The 23207-nt window shown below is 40.0% G+C and overlaps 1 protein-coding gene across 1 annotated transcript; it reads right to left on the minus strand.

The window, feature by feature from the left end:
- Positions 1 to 12017: 12017 nt before the first annotated feature.
- On the minus strand, positions 12018 to 18318 carry LOC131254959 (GDSL esterase/lipase At3g26430-like). The gene is made up of 4 exons (XM_058255659.1): positions 18216 to 18318; positions 14711 to 14877; positions 13392 to 13662; positions 12018 to 12568 (listed from the first exon to the last, which is right to left on the minus strand). The coding sequence occupies exons 1-4, from the start codon at positions 18316 to 18318 to the stop codon at positions 12306 to 12308; spliced, it is 804 nt and encodes a 267-aa protein (XP_058111642.1). The 3' UTR covers positions 12018 to 12305.
- Positions 18319 to 23207: the final 4889 nt, after the last annotated feature.

Here is a 23207-nt window from a genome sequence, read left to right on the forward strand (position 1 = left end):
TTGGGCCTCATCCATGGACACAATTACATCACAACGAGCCCCATATAATCTCAATGGGCCACCTACAATCATAATGGGCCACATACAATCATACACAAGGATCTCCTACATCAAGCGGGCCGCATCGCATAGGCCTTATACATCATTATGGGCCACTCACACGAGCCTAACACACATCACTATGGGCCTCTCACATGGGCCTAATACACATCACTATGGGCCACTCACACGGGCCTAATACACATCACTATGGGCCGCATCACATGGGCCTAACACTCACCACTATGGGCCACATCACATGGGCCTAACACACACCACTATGAGCCGCATCACATGGGCCTAATACACATCACTATGGGCCACTCACACCGGCCTAATACACATCACTATGGGCCTAATACTCACCGCTATGGGCCACATCACATGGGCCTAACACACACCACTATGAGCCGTATCACATGGGCCTAATACACATCACTATGGGCCACTCACACGAGCCTAATACACATCACTATGGGCCGCATCACATGGACCTAACACTCACTACTTTGGGCCACATCACATGGGCTTAACACACACCACTATGAGCCGCATCACATGGGCCTAATACACAATACTATGGGCCACTCACATGGGCCTAATGCACATCACTATGGGCCGCTCACATGGGCCTAACACTCATCACTATGGGCCACATCACGTGGGCCTAACACACACCACTATGAGCCGCATCACATAGGCCTAATACATATCACTATGGGCCACTCAAATGGGCCTAATACACATCACTATGGGACGCATCACATGGGCCTAACACTCACTGTTATGGGCCACATCACATAGGCCTAACGCATACCACCATGAGCCGCATCACATAGGCCTAATACACATCACTATGGGCCACTCACACGAGCCTAACACACATCACTATGGGTTGCTCACATGGGCCTAACACTCATCACTATGGGTCACTCACACGGGCCTAATATACATCACTATAGGCTGCATCACATGGGCCTAATACTCATCGCTATAAGCCACATCACATGGGCTTAACACACACCACTATGAGCCGCATCATATGGGCCTAATACGCATCACTCTGGGCCACTCACATGGGCCTAATACACATCACTATGTGCCGCATCACATGGGCCTAACAATCACCGCTATGGGCCACATCACATGAGCCTAACACACTCCACTATGAGCCGCATCATAATGGCCTAATACACATCACTATGAGCCACTCACACGAGCCTAACACACATCACTATGGGCCTAACACTCATCATTATGGGCCACTCACACGAGCCTAATACACATCACTATGAGCCACTCACACGAGCCTAACACACATCACTATGGGCCTAACACTCATCATTATGGGCCGCTCACACGAGCCTAATACACATCACTATGGGCCGCATCACATGGGCTATAAATACATCACACAGGCCTTGCCCTTGGCCTCAAATACATCACAATGGGCCACAACCCATAGGCTTCAAATACACAATAGTGGGCCCCACACATGGGCCTCATACATATCAAGTGGGTTGCATTAATGGGTCACACTAATGGGCCTCATACACATCAAGTGGGCCTCTCAAGGTAATGAGGCCTACGGCCTAAAAATAAGTGGACAATATGTGTGGATAGAATACATGCATCAAGGGTTCCACGTCTAGCTGAACCACGTGGCTAAAATACTTACATCAAGGTGGGTCACGTCTGAATGGCACAGATAAACACATATATCATAGTAGGGCCTCACTAGCACCATCTAGATATGGACGGTGGGGATACAGAATACATACAGCAAGGTGGGCCCCACCATAACATTTATTTCCCATCCAATCTCTCCATATAGTCACAAGGACCTAGTTGGAGAGGAAAAACAAATATCATTTAGATCCAAAACTTTAGTGACCCAAAAAGGGTTTTAGTGGTGGACGTTAAATCTCTACTGATTTCTGTAGTGTGGTCCACCAAATAGATCTGCCTCATTTATTTGTCTCAAGCCTAAAGATGAGCTTGTCAATTAGATGGACAATTTAGATATAACACATATCTCTGATCAGGCCCACATAACTTGATGACATCAAGCAATGTGGGACCCACTATCTAAGTGGATGGTACCTACGCTAATGGGAGCCATAAAACATGCTGACGTCAAGACCAGCAGTTAAACATTGCTAGTGGGGCCACAGATGGATGGCGTGGAGGTAAAATACATACATCACTGGTGGGTATCAACCGTCCAAACCTGCTGGATGGCTGAAATAAAACACTCATACCAAGTGGGGTCCACTGCAGGGTGGTACAGATTAAACCCATAAATCATGGTGGATCTCACCGTCCCTGATGGACGGTGAGGGTACAACAAATACATCAAGGTAGCCCTACGTGCATCAGGGCCCACTGTCCCATGCACATGGACAGTGTGGATATACAGCAGATCAAGGTCGGTCTCCACCGTCCAGACAGTGGACGGTGGGGATATAAAATATATATACCTTGCGTGGGGTCCACGTGTACAACAGACACATCAAAGTGGGACCCACACGGATGGACGGTTTGCATAAAACACTTACATCCAAGTAGGGTCCACAATTCAGATGGACGAACGGTGGATATAGAATAAATACACCTTGGTGGGTCTCATCCACACGTATATCACAGTGGATCCCACCGTCCAGGGATTGGACGATGGAGATACACACATCATGTGGCTCCCACACGTACATCATGTCGGGTCCACATCATGAAAGCTACACATATATCATGGTGGATCAGCATCGTCTGGGCAATTTTGATAGCCTGATTCGTCTGGACGGTCTGGATGATCTAGATGATCCGGACCGTCTGGATGGTCTGGGTAGTCTGGATGGTCCAGATGGAACACACTATCATGGTGGGGCTTACAAAAAGAACGAGAGAGAGAGAGAGAATCGGTTGGTGGAGGGACCCCGCCACTATGGGTCCCTCTTTAATACAACACATACATCAAGATGGGTCCCACATATGTGGGCCCTCAAATCACAAATCAAATAATAAAATCACCCACCTCAAATTCCTTCCTTCCTCCTTCCGCCAATAGGCTTTAGAGCTCCAAGGGGGTCAATTAAATGGTTGAGATTGGCTTTGAAGGGTTGGATTAGGTGGTAGGAAGTGGGCCACACCTAGCTTTTCTCTTAGGGAGCTTGGATGATTTCTCTCATGGGAGTTACTTGAAAATGGAGAGAGAGAATGAGAGAGAGAGATGTTGGGAGAGAGGGATGATGAGTAATGGATGGGTGTACTTGATGGGTGGAGAGAGAGAGAGAGAGAGAGAGAGAGAGAGAGAGTTGACTTTAGGGGTTGCTTGGGGATGAGTGTTGTACTTGACATGATGGGATGGAGTACTTGACATTTGATGTGATTAATGAGACATTCTCTTGGGATTGTAACGCATGACATTTTCCTCGAACTGAACGCGGGCCCACATCTCCTGGCCCGGGTATCTCCTCAGCGCGCAAGATGTGGCGTCGGAACCACGGCGATGGCGCGGTCGCAAGGATACAAGTCTCGGGTCGAGCCGACTCTAAAATACAGAATATGACTCAGGGTCATGCGTAAATTCTATCTACACATCGCAGGTTATCGAAATTTGACTGGGAGGACCGCGAAAGCATACGGAATGGTACGGTCTAAGATGGGGCCTCACATAGGGCCTAATGGGCAATTAAAAATCTGAACTTTAATTTAGACAACGCTAGCCGCTGCACAAAATTTAATTAAATGAACTTGAGGAAATTCATAATGATGCATATGAGAACTTGAGAATTTACAACGACAAAATGAAGGTGTTTTATGACCAACACATTTTTTGAAAGTCATTTACGCCAGGTCAGAAGGTCCTTTTGTACAACTCTTGATTACATCTTCTTTCTGGGTAAACTCAAATCTCATTGGAACGACCCTTTCACTGTTACTAATGTCTATCCTCATAGGCCCATCGAGATTTGGAATCCAAACAATGACAATGATTTCAAAGTGAATGGACACCGTTTAAAGCCATTTGTTAAAAAATTTGATTCAGAGGACATGTCCATACCTCTGAATGATCTTGTTTACCAGGATTGACCTCCTAGTCCGACGGAGGTGTAGTTGGGTTTACTACTTTTCGTTGTTTAGGATAGTTTACTTTTCACTATTTTAGGATAGTTTGCTTATTATCTATTCGAATCTTTTATGCTAACCCATCTTCGTACTGAGATCATTGGAAAAGCTGTAAAATTCCTTCTTCAGGTACCATCTTTCCATCACTTCCCTTTTCTTTTCGTTGCCTCTCTTGCATTACATCCTTATTTCTTTTACATTGAGGACAATATAGATTTTAGGTTGGGGATGGGGGATTAGGTTACCTAATCACTTATTCTCCTAGTCTTTAAGAAAAAATTGTGAAAAAAAGTGCAAAAAATTAGAATTTTTTTGAAAAATAGAAGTATAAGATGCTTAATGTTGATGATTTATATCCCTTAGATTCAGTTACTTGGAAATTTCTAAGTTAAGTTCGAGTTATTAATCCATGAATAGAAGTTTTAAACATTGATCGAGTCATGATTTCACATGCCACATCTAGCAGTCACATTAAAGCTTCAGTCAACATTGAATTGTTAACTTGGTGATTATTTAACTTGAAAGGACCCACCTGGGGAATTTGCCATCATGTTTAAATAATAATAATAATAATACCCAGCTAAAAAATAATTATCTTCAAAAAGGCCACCTATTAATGATTTTTTAAAAGGTTGACATAACGTGAAAGTCATTGATGGAAAAATCAAAAGCTGGAGGAATAAAAGAGGGATTAAAAGATGAACTGTAAGGGAAGTTTCGGATTAGGTTTTGGTTGTCTTGAATGCTCTTTTAATTATCAATGTTATCATAAAAGTGAAGAATTGAACCTTCACCCATGGAACTCAAAGTTTAGAATTGTTCTAATTAGAGGATTAATGCTTTGAACTTGATTATGAAACTTACCGAGTGCTAGAGTTTAGGAGAATGTATTGCACAACATTGATGTATTTTAGAATTTTATTATCTAGATTATTTTTTTTAAAACTACTTAAGCTTATAGAAATTATCCTGAGGTTCTCAAAATATTTTTCGCATACTTTGCTCGGGACTAGCAAAATGCTGGTTGGGGATTATGTTGAGGGTCAAATACTATATATTATCCCTCATTTATATCTTGATTTTATGAACATCATAATGTTTAATGTTCAGTTTTACTCATGTTTGTGTTGCAAGGTGAATTTAACAGCTTGGATTAAAAAGGGTGCTAAAAGCATAGATTTAATGCTCAAGAATCACAAGGTAAGGGATGGATCTTAGGAGACTAAGATTGAAGAATTCATATGCTAAAGATCTAAGAAAACCAAGTGAGGAATGAAGAGAAACAAAGATTTGAAGTGAAGAAAAGGAATCCTGAAATCATCCTGAAAAAAACATATTCTGAAACTCTGGGTCATTTTGTGAAATTATGCAAAGTGAAGTCTATTTTGGGTTATTATGCAGAATAAAGTCTATTTTAGCAAACTGCGTAAATTTGAGGCGGTTTCTAGAGTTTTCCAACTAGGTGCGAAAGTTGGAGTTCTATAATTATAAATAAGACTCCCTAGGATGTTCCTAGGCATCTTCTAGGATTTAAGGAGTGGAGCAAAAGGGTGGAGACGCCATCACCAAGAGGTTTTCTTCTTCTTGCTTACTTGTTTTCATATTTTTTTAAGAGACTTTGGTCCAATCATGTCTATGATTGGCTAAACCTCTTCGAGAGGGCTAAGAGGTGAAGGTTGTAACATGATGGGATGTTTCTATTGCTTTGATTCATGTTTGTGTTGAACTCCATGGATTATGATTTGATATTTAAGGAATACTTTCAGTTTTTAATGATTTATTGTGACTCAAATTACAGTAGATCTGAAATAGCTTTGACTATCTTCTTTTCCTGATTTAAAATTGTGAAATTAGTAAGTCCTGTTATTCACCATCGTCCCTTGGGCATGGTAGGGTGATGGAATCCTTCATAATCTTCACAATTCTCCTACTTTGAGATTATGGGATTGGTAAATCCTGTTGTTTGCCATTGTGTCTTGGGCATGGTTTGGTGATGGAATCCCTACCAATTATTAAAATTCTCCTTCATTGAGAATTAGGTCAAGGGAAGTTCAGATTTGATTTTATTGATATATTTTCCAATTGGATAGGATAGAACTTCAATTCTATTTGTGTTACTTGAATCAAGCAAGAGGGCTCCCTGATCACTACAAGTGAATCCTTGGTACCCTACTTCTCACCTTTAAATTCTTAGTTTTAATACTCTATTCATAATTACTCTCTCAAATACTTCAAAATTAGTTTCACATCTTCTTCTAGTTCTACTTCTAATTAATTTTAGAAACGTACAAGTTTCAGTCCCTGTGGATTCAACCCGATCTTACCAAGATTATTACTACATCGCGACCCTACACTTGGGGTTGTGAACAACGACATGAAGAGAAAGATCACAAATTATGTGTCGAGATGTCTTACCTACCAAAAAGTGAAAGCCGAGCATCAGCACAATCAATGCTAATTGTCGAGTGGAAATGGGATTTCATTTCCTGTTTGCCAAAAACTTGGAAGGGAAGTGATTCCATTTGGATGATCATAGATTATTTGATGAAAATGACCCACTTTTTGCCCATCCGTGTGACAACCTCAATTGAAGAATTATACGGACAAACAGAGGAGAAACTTGGAATTCGTGGCGGGAGACCACGCATTTCTAAAGGCCTCCCTTATGAAGGGATTGCTTAAGTTTAACATGAATGGGAAGTTGACCCCATGTTTCATAGGCTTGTTCCATATTCTAGATTGGGTCAGTGTCGTCACGTATAGCTTAGCGCTCTCAACATCACTTTCAAGTGTACACAATGTGTTCCATGTGTCCATGCTAAAGAAGTACATGCTAGATCCATCACACTTTATCAAATGGGACAAAGTGGAGCTACGTGAGGATACGACCTATGAGCTCCAACCGACACGCATTCTGGATAGGAAGGAGCAAGTCTACACAGAAAAGTTTTCCCATTAGTAAAGGTGTTGTGGATCCACCACACTGAGGAAGAAGGCACAACGTAGACCGACGTAGAAGTATGAAAGAACTACCTACATATACTTGAGGAGTATGATCAGGTACAAATTTTAATAATAAAATTTTCTTTTAAGAAGGGTAGATTGTAACGTTCTATAAAATTCCAATATGTACGCAAGTGGAACTGTTAGTGTGTTGCCCTAGCCAAACTAGGTGCCCTAATTATACTAGAGATAATGGATTTAGGAAAATTAGAGTCAAATACCTATTCGTGCTTGTCACGAATGGGTAGAGTCATGAACTTTTACAGCTCCAACGCTAGTTGACACCCACGAGGAGTCTCGAGGGTTAACTTATCCTATAAATGCCCTAGTTAACCAGATTAGGTTTAGACCGCGTGTTTTTAGTCCGCTAGATTCAAAAATATAGATTAACATCTATCTTGTCTGGCTTGATGTCCATCGTGGATATTGAGCTAAGGTGGTGCCTCGGATTGCTCGACTTCAGCCCACAAGCTAAGCACATGAGATATGTGAGTGCCTTAGTTGATAACTTGAACTTAAGTGAAATGATCACCCTGCGCTCTTTACCGAAGTTGTGACTTTCGGACCATTGGATCATGGTCAAACTTAAGACATTGACTTAAGACATTTCCTATACATATCTATATATCCACGACCCCGATCGATCGGCGGTGACCGTCGAACTAGATTAGGACCTTATCCATTGATCAGCATGTCTAATCATTAGAAAGTTATATCCAAACATAGTTCTCCTAGTTGGACACATATCCCATGGCTTAGATTGATCCATGCACCTTCCTATGGACCTTGTTAGTTGAAAACAACCTCCTATAGGGTTAGTAGAATGAAAACTTAGCCTTTGCGACCATTTGCACACATTCTAGTACTATAATAGCCTTTCAATTCACACCCCTATTCACAACCCCAAGTGTGGGGCTGCGCTATAGTAATAATCTCGGTGAGACCGAGGTTGTATCCATAGGGACTTACCTAGTACATATTCTGAAGTAACTAGAATTGGAACAAGAATCTAAAATATGAGAATTTAGAGAAAAAATTGTTGTGAATTAAATCTATTAAAGTAATGGAAACAAGAGCACCAAGGATCCACTTGTACTTATTATGATGTTACTTTACTAGATTCAATCAAACACAACTGGAATTGGAGTCATATCCCATCCAGTCGGATGGAGGAGCAGTTAAGACAAAATCTTTAATTTTCATTAGTTTAGTTCCCTCATGAAGCACCAATGTAATGATTGCAGGGAATTCATTCATCTATCATGCCTATAGATGATGGTGGATATGACTTTTATAGATCACAGAATTGTAAAACAAGTAAGAATATATTAAAAGCTTCTCGAGCATCTACTGTAATTGCAGTCACAATAAATCATAGAAAACTAAAAATATTCCTTCATTCAAACTATTAATTAATGGAAGTTCAACATAAACTTGAATCAAAGTAAAATAAATAAATAAATAAACTACAAGCTTCACCTCTTAGTTCTAGTTAAGAGATTAGCCAACCAAAGACATGATTAAGCTAAAAAAAAAATCTTATGAAAAATATGGAAAACTAACTAGAGAAGAAGAAAGAACTCCTTGGAAGTTGCTACACACCTTGCTCTACTCCTCTAATCCCAATTGTTGCTTAGAATGCTTAAAAAGATCTCATTAAATAGGCATTGTTCGACTGACTTTGCAAACTGCCTCAAATTTATGCACTTTGCGCACCTTTGATGCGACTTCGATGTCATCGAAGGAGTGATGTCCAATTAGATTCGAATTTAGAAATTGCACGTCGTAAGTCTTCGATGTCATCAAAATGCCTTTGATGTCATCATAAATCACCAAGAAGAGTCCAGCAAGTCGAGCCCAAAATTCCTAAAAATCTCGATGTCATTAAAGTAGCTTCAATGGAATCGAAGTGCTTTTCGATGGTATTGAAGGGTCTTCAATGTAATCAAGAATTGCTTCTAATTATCCAGTGACAAAACTTGATTTTCCTCTGATATTTCGATGTGATCGAGTCTCCTTCCATGACATCGAACACTTTGATGTCATTGAAGTGTGTTTGATGTCATCGAACAGTCAAGTTCAACAGCTCTTGAATTTTGCACTTTATAAACTCGATTTTCTTCCTTCTTCACTTGGTTTTCTTGGATCACTCTTGAAATCTTCATTCTTGGTTACCAAAGATCCATCCTTTGATAATTCTTGAGTATTAAATTCCATGCTTTTAACATCATTTTCACCTTAAGCTCGTGAAATCATAAATCGATTAAACACCATCATATTTATAAAACCAAGGTATAAACAGGGAAAAATATGCAATGTTTCACACTCAACAAACCCACCTCCCCATGCAAATTTTATGCCCTAGCCTTGGAAAGGGGAGAGAGAGAGAGAGAGAGAGAGAGAGAGAGAGAGAGAGAGAGAGAGAGAGAGATGAAATTATGTGAGAGAGGGAGATCAATCGTGAGGGTTTTCTTTTCTCCCATTCGATCAGAGATCTAGCCATGACCGGATCCTTCGTGGAATATCCTTCATCAAGTGATTGAAGTTAAACTTTGAGCTGAAATTCTCGAATCTAGATATTAGGTTTGAGTTTTCCCAAACCTTACAAAAGGCTTGTTTGAATTATTTAGGTTTAAAGAATTCTTCCTTAAACCTTAACCCTAGAAGCAAATCTAAGTTAGGCGAACTAACGTAAGGTGCAGACTATTCTCATTGGTTTCCGTTTATCAAACTTCAAGGGTAATAGACTATGATATTTTTTATTTAGTAGAAATCCTTAAGTCAATTATACCCTAAATGCTGTCCTAGAAATCCTTGAATTTATTTGTATTGGTAGCTAATATGTATGACGAAATGCATACTTATTTTAATGCTTACTGTGTTGGTGATTATTTAGGGTTTGTAATGATAAGTTAGATTTTAATGGTGTTTAACTAATGTTTACCTTGAGATATACATTCATTACTTGGTTAGAGTTTGAGATCCTTGTTAATGTCAAATAAATGCTATATCACTAATTAGTCAAATTTTATAAATTAGAGTATAATAGAAAGTGGCCGAGCCTTGTATAACCTTGAAATAGAGGATGGTCATTAAATTTGGTTATCTCAACTCATGTTGCTAACTGAGGCGGAACTCGAGCATTCGACAGTAGTTAGAACTACATGGGATGCTTGCACCTAATGCCGGTCTGTCCAGGGTTCTCCTTATACAATCAGATCAATCCTTTGCATGGCTTGATTGCATATATGACCAATGTTTGCAACACAGCAAGGAATCTGAGATACCCTGTTACCAACAAATGATGTTCATTCATAACTATTAGCGCAATACGATCCAATGAGACTTGGGGGGCTGCACATGGTGGTATGGAACACCGTGTCCAAACTATCGGCCTGCGTTGGGGCAATGAGACTACCATGTTGGTAAAACATAGGGTGACGTGCCTGTTGTTTTCGTAAAATATTGGGTGATGAGCCTCCCCGTCATGACTGTCAAGCATAAAGGAAGGCTGCGACCCTCTCATGATGATGATGATACAGGTGGTTAGCCTTTTCCACACTGTGGTCATGTGATGACCTTTGCCCTAGTACTGGTCGTCCTTAAACCATTAGCCCTACTATAAATCCAATTAAGTACAGGGACTTAGGGGAAATGAAACCCAAAAAGGATCAAGGGATACTGGTGAGGAGCCATCTAGTGTCGCAACGAACCACATGATCTAAATAGAGACCCGAGATTTGATGGCACCAACTGGTTGTTTATTTTGTTTCGACAAGAAATAAATATATTGCAATTGGGGATATCTTATTCAATAATAACAAATGAACATGAGAGAAAAATCATCATCATCATATACTTTTATTGAAGGAGATAAACAAATCTTTGAAGATCATCACTTTCATATAAAACAGAATCGGCGAGACGGATATATATGCACTAATACATATATTGTGGTGCGCAATACTCTTGTTGCGCACTGCGTGACATATCCTTATTACACTTACCAGTGCAACATGGTCTTCTCTTGCCTTTTCCTTCTTTTACTTCTTCTTCCTCGCAGAGTTCCTGGAGGAGAGAAGTTTGGATTTCTTCAAGATCTTCTGGAGCTCTGAACTTACGAATGAATGAAATAAGGAGGGGAATGGGTATTTATAGACATCTGCACGTGTGGATCTCATTTCCGCACAATCTACTCTTTATTGCGTGGGCCTACATGGCACGCACCACGCAACAAACCATCAATTGGTCCGTGCAACATGATTGTTGCACGCACACAGTGGCTCTGCGCTATTTTTATCATGTAAATGCTCTTTTTCCTTCTTTATTTTGCTCTTGAATTCCAATCTTCCACAACTTTCTCTAATTTTTGAGTTGTGCGGGCAACCATTGCTCATATGTTACGTCCTCCCTAGCAATAGGGTTGATAACATGTGAAACTTCGGTTAATAATAGCATTGCATTGATCATTCACTCCCACCTGGGATGGTGTTTTAAAACACCAACCAGATGATTTCGTTGATGTAGGTGAGTACATGGACCCCACCGAAGAGTTCTCGTATTTCCAATGTGCAGACGACCACCAGTTGTGGACTATTGGTTTTTGGTTTCTTTTGGGGATAAGGACTCACCTTACATTGTATTTTTGGACATGTGTGTTGAGTCTCCAGCTGAGTGGACTCTATGACTATGTTTGAAATTTATCTTTTTGTACACTTGGTATAGTTAGTAACCGCTTAACTGAATCACGCCCAAATGTAATTTCATACCATTTAATCTAGCATTCCAAACAGTCTCTGAATAAATAAGCTAGTAAAATGGATGGAAAGATTGGATAAAATGCCTGCATTGTAGTAAGACCCACAAAGCTTTTAGAAATATGCTTTAAAGACTAACAGAACCAACTACATTTGTACCCCAATACTATGAGATGTTATAAACACATATCAGTAAGGCAACACAAGACTTCAGAAATCTAGTCCTGTATCAGAGCTTCAAAGGGAATGTAAATTCATAAATCCTAGCTTTAAAGTAAAAGAAAAAAACGGAGACGACTCGACCGAACTGAACGTAAATCAATGGGACTCCCTATGGCATATGCCTTTTTCAATGGAATAGGGGGATGAACTGAATGTAAATCAATGAGCCTCCCTATGGCATGCCTTTTTCAATGGAATAGGCGGATCTGAAAATGCACCATTAACAATCTGGTCGAGCACCCATTTGTTAGCTGCCTCAGTATAATGAATTCCATCCCAAATGATCCGAGTCGACGGATTTTGACAAGATTTAACCAAAACATCAGTTCCATTAACAACAATCGTTCCTCCACATAACACTTGCTGGTTGTAGTTATACTTGCCTCCATACCCGCAACAAGCTCTAAGAGGGTGTTCAAATCCTGCAACAAAAATAAGGATTTTAATATTTCATACTACCTAGCTTATTTTTCTTTTTCTTTTTCAAGGTTGAGAACAATATATAAATAGTAAAATGTAGTAAATAAAATGAATAAAAGATATATTCAATTAAATATCAAATATAAACATTGCATTAAATTTTTTTTATTATTTTTTTAATTACAATAATATGATCAAAGAAAAGGTCTAGCTCATTTTTTTCCTCTTTGATGGAAAACTACACTGGGTAAGCAACATTTCGATACCAACTGGTACAAGTAGACAATTTTCAAAATGGGAGTAACTTGATACTTTGGCAAAATGGGCTGCAAATGCTTGGGTGATTTGAAAATCAATGATAAAATATTTAACCAGGCTGCAAACTTACAATCTAATGGTTAGTGAAGTTTTAGGGATAAACACAATATTCTTGGAGAAGTAGACCCGACAGAAAGCGAATTCATATACCAGAAACGGTTTCAATTTCGAGAAAAAGAGAAGTTTTTTGTTTCCTTGGCAAAATCTAACTTGCAGATTCCTGTAAACCATTAGAAAGAAATGACTTCAGAGGCAGTTGAGATATTTTCAAGGCCATTTGTGTCACTCCCATTAAGCTTGGGAAAGAGCTTTACTATGAGCTCTCCTAACGCAGTACACTCCTTACCTTCAAATGGACCAAAGTGGTCTACACACCCACTCTCTATGGGGTCCACCATATAGTATATGTAAATTCGAACAAATGTACCATTAATAATATTCTTAGATGATAAAATCATACAGGCAAGCAAGGAAGATACTAAAGGGGGAGTGTTGGAAAGTACTTACCATACTTCCTTGCTTGGTGGATGAGGGTGTATTTCGCTGAATATATGTCGACGTAAGTGAATGCAGACAATGGAAGGTCCTTTCTTAGCTGATCAACGGTTTCCTTCAATTTGAGATTGAATTGTTGGGCCACATCGTTGTAAGGAGTGGCACAACCAATGGGATCCAGTTGATCGGCTTTAATGAGGAGTCTATCCAAAATGTAGGGAAGACAGCCCAAAGGACCTGTGTTGTGGATCCAAAACGACCTCGCTCCTTGCCAGTATATGTTCTGTGTCACCACATTACCTTTCATGCATCAGTACTCAGGTCATGAATAACATCATTTGGGACCAGATATATATATATTATATATATATATATATATAGAGAGAGAGAGAGAGAGAGAGAGAGAGAGAGAGAGAGAGAGAGAGAGAGAGAGGAACGCTTGTCATTTAGACAGTGTCATGGTTATAGGTAATTCATGTCCTTGCTAAGCTCACATGCATGCATTATAAGGTACCTGCTGTACATGCCACACTTGTGACGCATGGTACGTTCATGCAAGATCCAATCCATCTATTAGCAAACTACAGAAGGTAGCATATGTGGATTCCCAAGATAAAGAATTAAGTTGGTCCAGAAGTCAGGTGGGCCACTGTAATCATTACTTCAAAAAAACTATTTAGGAATGGATTCTAAAGGGTACTATTCTAAATGGGATGTTTGATTTTTAGGTATAGATTTTAAATTCATCTCACACCTTGGGTCGTGTGTATGAGATGCCTCCACTAACAGAAATCACCTCCCAATGCTTATTGAGGAGAGAAATTACCTAAACAATCTATCAGCTGGTTGTTCAGCTAGATTTTGGGTGGTGTGAACATCATGATCAGTTGTTAGATGGATTGGATGTTATACATATGGGCTCCACAATTCTAGACTTCACGCCAATATTTTTCTATTTTCACCCGCAGGGGCAAGTTTCGTTGCAGCGAAAATCCTAATTATTTAAAATTTTAAATAATTCACTACATACATGTGAACCTGAGATTTCCAAAGTGCATTTGTTCAGTTAATTGTGTTCCACCAAATTTTCACGAGCATACATTTGTTGAGCTAATTGCGGCCCATCCAAATAGTGAACCAACCTTATTCGTGGAATAGGAAATTTACATAGCAGTTCTCTTCTAATGGATGGCTTAGATATTTCACCTGTGTGCCACAGGGACATATGTGGTGGCACGTGCATTAGCTGACTGTAGATGCATGTGGGCATTACAAAGCACATAAACTTATTTACCACAACATATTAAGATAAAAAATTTCTTTCTGTTTACCTGAACTGCTGTGGTAAACTTGTTGAGAATATCAGGTATAGTTGCTATAACTTCATCTTCGGTCAAGCCAGAAAAAAGGCCTGAAGTCAAGTCATTCTGTCCTATGTCAAATGTATACAAAGCTTGTGGGAAATAATCCTCCTTTGGTAACAAATCTTTGAAGACTCCTGCATATGGAATTCAAGCACCCCAAAACAACATCAGTCATTATCTTTCTTTCACATTTCCAAATGCTATTAAACTAGTATTAGTACTTACCCTTTTTGGACGCTGTTTGTGATCTTGTTATGAATTGATCAAATTGCCATGACTGCACATCCAAGGAAAATGGACTGAACCCTCCCTTTAAAAAGGATGTGGTTGGTTCTCTAATAGTTGATGAGGATGTGGCGAAGTTGGCTCCGTGACTGAAGTTGGCCCCAATGGAGTTGAGGTACGCATGGATATAAGGCAATCCAAGGCCCTGAGCTGACAATTCGAAATCACCCAAACATGCATTCATTCACGATTTAAACGAAAACAATCTATAATTTCAAAGCTAAACTAAGTACGGGAATAGATATGATGTTTCATAGTGTTAGTGTGTGTATACATTTGTGGTCCTGTGGAACACCATAGAGTTCATTTCATATATGCTTCTTTTTTTCTTCTTTTTTTTCTTTTTGTTTTTTTTTGGTATTAGCATCTATTTCTTTCTTGTCTGTGCTTTACACTTGTCTATAAATTAAGATTTCTAAATTCTGTAAAAAGAAAATTAGAATGAAATCATAGTTCAAACACAGGTGCTCAGTCAACTAGGACGTGGGCAGCAGGCCCACCCAAGCGGATGATGATTTCTGGTGCAGGTGTGGCCCACTTAAATTCACCGGCCTAAGTTCCTAACGTGATGTTTATTTGACATCCAACTTTTCCATAGGGTCATATAGACCTGGATGACGGGAAAACACAAATATCAGCTTGATCCAAAGCTTTTGTGTCCCCAAGAGGTTTTCAATGGTAGCCTTTTAATCCCCTATGTGTGGTCCACTTGAGATTTAGTTCTATTTCATTTTTAGGCTTACAAACTAAATTGATATGGAAAAATGGATGTACGGTGTGGATCAATCCCATACATCACACACCGTTGATCGGTGAGCCACCACGGGAAAGGGGAAGCGTATTGGCTGGTGTAACCACACCACTGACATGGCTGATGTGTTGACGCCACTAAGTTCGGTGGGTCATGTGTTGTATCCAAACCGTCCGTTCATTTGGTGAGCTAATCGGAAGGGTTGAGTCGAACAATAAGACAGATCCAAAGATCAAGTGGAGCACAGTGCAAAAAGCAGTGGAGGATGGAACGTCTACCATTGAAACCCTTTTGGGGCTCAAGAAGTTTTGGATCAATATAATATTTATTTTTCATCTACTTTGAACCGTCCAATTAGTGAATGTATGGTCCACGTTCAACTAAAAGGGATGCCAACAGGTTGTCGAATATTAGACAACCTTTGGTAATGGTCCATCTAAGGTGCGGCCCAATGCACCAATGGTTTGGAACACTGACAAATGACCCCACTTGCTCAAAGAAACCAGAGTATACTGTAGTTTCGTTATCAAGACCAGTGATCCGGTGTTTCCCATCTTGCATGGCCATGACTTAAAAAGAACAATCTCAACCTTTTAATTTACGACCTACACATATCCGGAACCAAATATGCTTATCTATTTTTTAGTTGATGAATATATTGTTTACCAAATAGAAATCAAGATAAACTATTTATTTTTATTTTTTTTTTAAACACCCCCACACACACTCACGCTGCCGTAGGATTTCACCACATATAGATGCTCGTGTTGCAAAATAATGTTGATTTTAAATATACTTTAATAATAAAAAATATTATATATCCAAAAAGTGTTTGCAAAACACCTTTTTTCATAGGTTATGAGAATAGTCCTACATTGAAAAATGAGAAGAAGTTTTTTGGGTATATATGTGAAGAGTGAAAAAATATAATACTTACCCACATGGTCCAAAGGGGAATGAAACTTGTGTGTTCCAGTGCTACGCACTGGAATAGCCGCGTGCGGGTCTCGGTCTAGGTCACAGGCTCGGTGCGAGGGCATGGGCATGTGAGGCGATGTGGCTGTAAAGGCGCTAGTGGCACACTTCGCATGTCCGCATCGTGTCGTAGAATGTCGCTCCTTCATGACCTTACGCGAACCGGAGTGATACATGTGTAAGTCGCGGTAAGTGGCTAATGCGGATGGCTGGCTGGAAAAAAACTAGAGGACTGAATGAGAGTCCCTCTGAATACACACACACACACACACACACACACACACACACACACACATAGAGAAAGAGAGATCGAGGGAGGCTGAAATGTGACTGTTGCAACAGAGGTGTAATTCCTCATGCAATTAATTGTAGAGCCATGCTGAAACTACTACATAGCTAGCCCAACAGCTAAAAACGGCTAGCCAGCTCTCACAACCGTCAGCATGTAGTAGATTTAATGACTCATGCACAACAACTAGAAACTGCCAATAACGGCTACTTTCTCAACGGCTAGAAAATAGATTAATGAGATTTATGTCCCTAGACCATAACCCCTAGCCACCATAGCCTATATAAAGAGGGCCTGAATGAGTTTCCAAACCATCTTAACACACTCTAGCATTATCCAAACGAACCAGAACCTCTCCTCTCCTACAAACTAAAATTCAGCAATACAACAAGGTTGATCAGAACCATTACTTGAAGATCAGACCAGTAGTGTGGACTAAGAACGGTTCAACTGAACTAGTAGCTGAAGAACAGGAAGAACAGACTAGTGCAGTAGTTTAATTTACAAAAATAAAAAATAAAAAATACCAGACTGTGTAACAGAGTTCCATTAGTGGGCCTTTTATGTTTGCTAAACGCAAACCCACATTAGGCTCGTCGTATCCTAGAAGCGGTTTGCTTGTAACCTTTCAACATACTCAATTCACTTGAGTAGGTACAAATAACGCTTTAAGGACAACGTTTCAGATCAACTTGGATTTTCGGCTTTCATATTTTAAAGAAAATATTATTTCTATAATTTTTCCAACAACTCGAATCCTTAACCGGTGTTAAAACTCCTGAGAGTCTACCACCGGAGCATTAGTATTCAACATACTCAATTCACTTGAGTAGGGACAAATAACGCTTTAAGGACAACGTTCCAGATCAATTTGAATTTTTGACTTTCATATTTTAAAGAAAATATTATTTCTATAATTTTTTCAACAATTCGAATCCTTAACCGGTGTTAAAACTCCTGAGAGTCTACCACCGGAGCATTAGTAAGGAGCCTCAGGATAAGCTACTTGAGGCAAAAGTAACTTAAGATCCAAATGAGCCTTAGTTGGTTTAATTATTCTAAATGATTAATTGCGTAAAATATTTTAAAGTTTACACTGAAATCTGCCGATCATTTGTTGAAAATAAATAAAATATATGATCACATGCATCTTGTGCGGAAGAAAAACTCACCGATGAAATCAACGATGAGGCGTCCATCAGAAAATCTTCCAGCAGGTACACCAAAGTAGGTCTCTCCATTCGGACGAAGGAACTGCCCGAAAGCCGCAGCCATTCCACCGGTGTCGGAATTCGAGTCACCAAAATTGAAGAGGGCAGGAAATTGACATTCGGTCAAGCCCAGGACCGGCCTCAGTGTGAATAGCACGGGCAATAAAATAAAGAATGCTGAAAAAACCCTCTGTTGAATATCCATTAGAGAGTAAGGGGAGGAATTTGAAAGAGCAAGTACGAGAAATCGTGGATGAAGGGAATAGTAGGAAAAGGATAGTAGCGTTTGATTTTATAGAGAAAACACTGAGCAGTGAATATGTTGGACAGTTGAGTTGGACACGATAAGATAAACTTTATCATTAATCATTAGGTTACCCTACAACTAGGTATATAAATAATATGTTTTATACAATTTTGTGTGTGCCCCTTTTGTGATTTAGAGTCCACATCCACTCCGTCTATAAGGTGGGCCCCTTCAACTTCACCATATATTCTAAAATTTAGGCTGATTCAAGACTCGGGTTGGCTGCGCCATATGGAGCTGTTAGAAGTGGGATCCCACCATCAAAACCTTCCAGATTATATGTGTGGTCCACCGTGTGTTTTTTGTATGCCATCCAATCCATTTATAAGATACAGTACATAACGATGAATGGACACCAAAAAATCAGGCCAACTTTGGCAGGCCAAACCACCTGCTATATAGGTTTTATGTATGATTTTACATTGTGTGGCCCAAAATATTTTGATTCATTCTACTTTTAAATTCATAAGAGAACATGATGGTGCGCACATGATGGACGGATTGGATTTCATTTACAGACCTCGGTGGGTCCATGTTAAAAATTGTAAAAAAGCTGATCGAGTAGCTCCCAGACCACCGTAAGTTATAGTAGTCCTAATTGCAGTGGGACACTTGCATAATACAGGCGATTAATCTGAACTGCCTAGCGTGTATTTCGTAAGCAATCTCTACAATACAAAGCGTCATATTAAAGGCCTATAAAAAAAACGGTCAAGACCAGAACATCCATTCGGTAATCTGAACAATCTATTTGTTAAGACTTTAGTATAAATCCGATGGGCCTTCGGTAGTCAATTGAATGTGGGTGTGCCAGATGTACAGTCAGGATGGATCAACTGAACTGACCAAGTGTTCTGATGCAAGTAATAGCATTGTAACTTATAAACTCTTAGCTCTGAACATTTCTTAATTAATCGGACGATCATCTTTTAAATTTCTAAAAGTAACTAAACAAAGAATTTTAAAAAGCCCCCACCGCAAGGATATCCATGTGACAGGGTGGCCCAAGATCTCTGGGTCCACCGCCGACCATCCGGTTTTTTTTTTTAAATAAAAATAAAAATAAATTCTTTTTATGGCACGAGAAAAAAAAATAAAAAATAAAAAATGATGCTGATAGCTTTAGTGGACCACAGCACAGAAAACAGTGTGGAATGAACGTCCACCGTTGAAAAATTCTTGGTGGCCATAGAGGTTTTGGATCAAGTTTATATTTGTATTTATCCTTCATCTAGATTTATATGGACTTATGAACAGGTTGGATGACAAATAAAACATGGACCCTTAGAAGTTTTCAATGGTGGGATTTCAATCCCCAATGTTTTTGGTGGCATGGTCCACTTGAGCTTTCGAACTGATTAATTTTTGGGCTCATGCCATAAAACGAGCTTTAAAACAGGATGGACGGCATGGATAAAATACATACAACACGGTGGCCCTACTAACCTTGGGCCACGTCGTCATCCAGGGATATCCGTGTGGCGGATGCAAAGGCTACCAGCTTCCACTCTCACACCAGTCGGCACCGTTTGAAAAGGAAAACACCTGACTAGCTCGCGGTAGCAACCGATCGGGGTTAATTTCATTGACAAAAAAAAAAAAAAGAAAAAGACTTAATCCGCCCCCATCCATCATGTACAGAACTCATTATGGGGCTGTAATCACAAAAATCAGGATGATTCAACACTCAGCTAGACCACTTCAAAATTTTCAGGTAGTATGATACACCTTAGTTTTAGAATACGGGTAATTCTTTTATTCTGATGAGGCATATGAAATGACTGGCTTGGATGTCATATAAACACCATGGTGGGTGCTACATAAAACCAGCGGTGGACGTTTTATTCCAATTGTTTCCTCTGGTTTGGCCTGCCTCATCATCTTATGATTATAACTTTTAGTTTTCCATGGTCAAATGACGTAGATGGGATGGACCTCATGAAATTTCTACTGAAACTTTGCTTGAGGATAGGGAAAGTAACAGGAGCCGATGGCGAGCCAGGGGCTAGAAAAGACATTATTGGTCCAGATGGCCCCATAGTGTGTTGTGGTTGTGGAAGGAGCTTATACGGATCAAATTAATGTTTTGTAGTCTTGAAATTACTTTTTTTTTTTTTTTTTAAGGATAAAAATGTCTATCTAACATAACTGTTATTCATACAGTGGACTCTTGTCTCGAAAGTAAGAAGGTTTTTTAAGACATGGACATGGGCTCCACTAAAAATTGAATTTTTGCTTACCCCTTGGTCAATTTGATTCATTCATTTTAATCGGATAGCCGTGATCCCACATAAAGAATTTTTTAAATTTCTATTTGAAGTTTTATGTGGTCCAGAACTATACTAATGTTGTATGTTAATTATGAACTGTTTCCTTCAGTGTGATCCATCTGTGATGAGTTTTGTCATAAAACATGCACTGGTGACATGAAATTAAAACTCTTTAATGTGAAAGAGTTAGATTTGCTTTAAGTAACCCAACCGGACCCACATAAGATGTGGATGAGTTCAAAACGTAGGGCCTTTGTTGCACGAAGTCATTTGGTCGTTCCCTTATTTCTTCCTAGTTTTTTTTTCATAGGAGGGGAAGAGGGTGAAAAAAGGAGGATAGTGTTTTTAGTTTCCTTCCTTCTTCCTTCTTCCTTTTGTTAGTGCACTGATTTATGCACTATATTTATCAATTACGTGAGTCATTGTATTATATAGTCGGTTGAATACTTGGAAGCTAAAGACTGAAGACACAAGTGAAGGTAGATCATCAAGGAGTAAAGAACTGGTAAATACAGTGCCTTGGTGACCCTAACCCATGACTCAAAATAACATAAACCTCTATATGATCTTTAACCCAATAGGTAAACCTTTTATTGATCATCCCCTAAGCCATATGAGCCTAAATTGACCATCTTTAAATTGGCTTTAGAAGTCTCATGTTGCTGAGAAAATTGCACAAATTCAGCAACCTTCGGTCCCACCTAACCCACTTTCAATTCGACCGAAAATAGGTAAAACAAGACAGTAGATTGGAGTAGAATTTTGGGTAATTTCTCTACAACCGAGTGCCAACTTCGATATCACAGATACCACTTTTAGTGTGACCGAAGGCGACTTTCATTGTGCCAAACAGTGCCCAAGTCTAGCTAGCGACTTTCTTGTCTAATTCGGTTCGACCGAACCTCAATTCGGTGCGATCGAACCTTCATTCGATGCGACCAAAGACCGGCCATTATAGATTCGTTGGAGTCCTTTTCCTATAAATCTATCAACCTAATCTTTATGGAAATGATGAATTTTGGCATTTTGGAAACCCTAGTGCATCCCAAGCACTACCAAATCTCCTACACTATATCATATTAAGATCCATACTCTCATTTTAGTGATTCTTCACTTTAATAAACATTTCAAGCTTTTCTATAAGAAGATCATTGTCACGCCCCGAACTCGGAAACTGGACTCACAAAATTTTCGATCGCCGAATCCAGCGCCGACAGCCTCCGTAGAACCCCATTCTCGGCTCCCGGCACCCATTTACCAGGTTCCGATCCTGGGATACTACAAGGAGGATTTATAATCATCAGTTTGATTCATAATGAGCATAACCAAAAGCATAACCCACGAACAATAAACACAAGAACACCATCACAAAATCCACTATGATAAAAAACTTTAAGTACAATGCGTCTGAAAGGAAATACAAGATAATGCGAATAGCAAAAACTCCAAAGGCTCGACCGCACACTCCTGCTGCTGCTACGCTACGGCTGCGACCTGGCGTCACCTGCACGCATCAATCTTGCATAAGCTTATAAAAAGCTTAGAGGGTGGTGTAAGTGTGTGCGCAATATAAGCGTGCTCAGGATGCAAGGTCCAAGAAATGTGGGATCATGCTGATGAACACATGTATGCAATCAGCCATACCAAGGCCATGCGGTGCAAAACATGAATGCAATCGGCCACATCAAGGCCATGCAATGCAGAATGCAAGTCAAGCATGTCAATCATCATCCACATATTAATGCATCTCCTCACTAGAGCATTAAATCAGTGTGGTTCTCAGTATGGATAATCACCGGGGTCAAGTACACTCTACGCCAGCTTGCCGCCCCTATCCGGACGCACAACTGGGAGGGTGGAAGAGACCTCACTATCCGCCTGCTAATATCGGGCCCGGCTCGTCGATAGCGGACCGATTCCTCAAGCTGGTCAAACTCAACCTAGAAATTGCCCCTCACTCAGGCGGGTAAGGTCACACCCCTTTCCAACCGACCACGACACAGTGGGAGACGCGGCCTACTGGTATACGGCCCTCGCGGGTTCGTGTATCCACTCGGTCTCGACGTTGGAGTCATCCTCTAGTACCATCGAGTTTAGGGATTTTCACCCAGGGACATCTATGGCACCCATATGCTAGAACCAAATATTTTCGGTATCCAATCCTGCCATCCACGATGTGTCTGTGGAGGCTATGACCCTGATGTCGCTAGGGCATATAGTAACTACAATCACACAAATGCAAGTGCATGAGTCACACTAACAATCATGTAACAATCCTGCATGTACCATGCACTTATATGGGGCAACTCCGCCTATCACGGAGCCCATAAACGGTTCGCCCAAAGGCATATACTATGATCGGTCACTCCTCACATC

The sequence above is a fragment of the Magnolia sinica genome, chromosome 9, assembly GCF_029962835.1.
Source record: "Magnolia sinica isolate HGM2019 chromosome 9, MsV1, whole genome shotgun sequence".
Taxonomy (NCBI): Eukaryota; Viridiplantae; Streptophyta; class Magnoliopsida; order Magnoliales; family Magnoliaceae; genus Magnolia; species Magnolia sinica.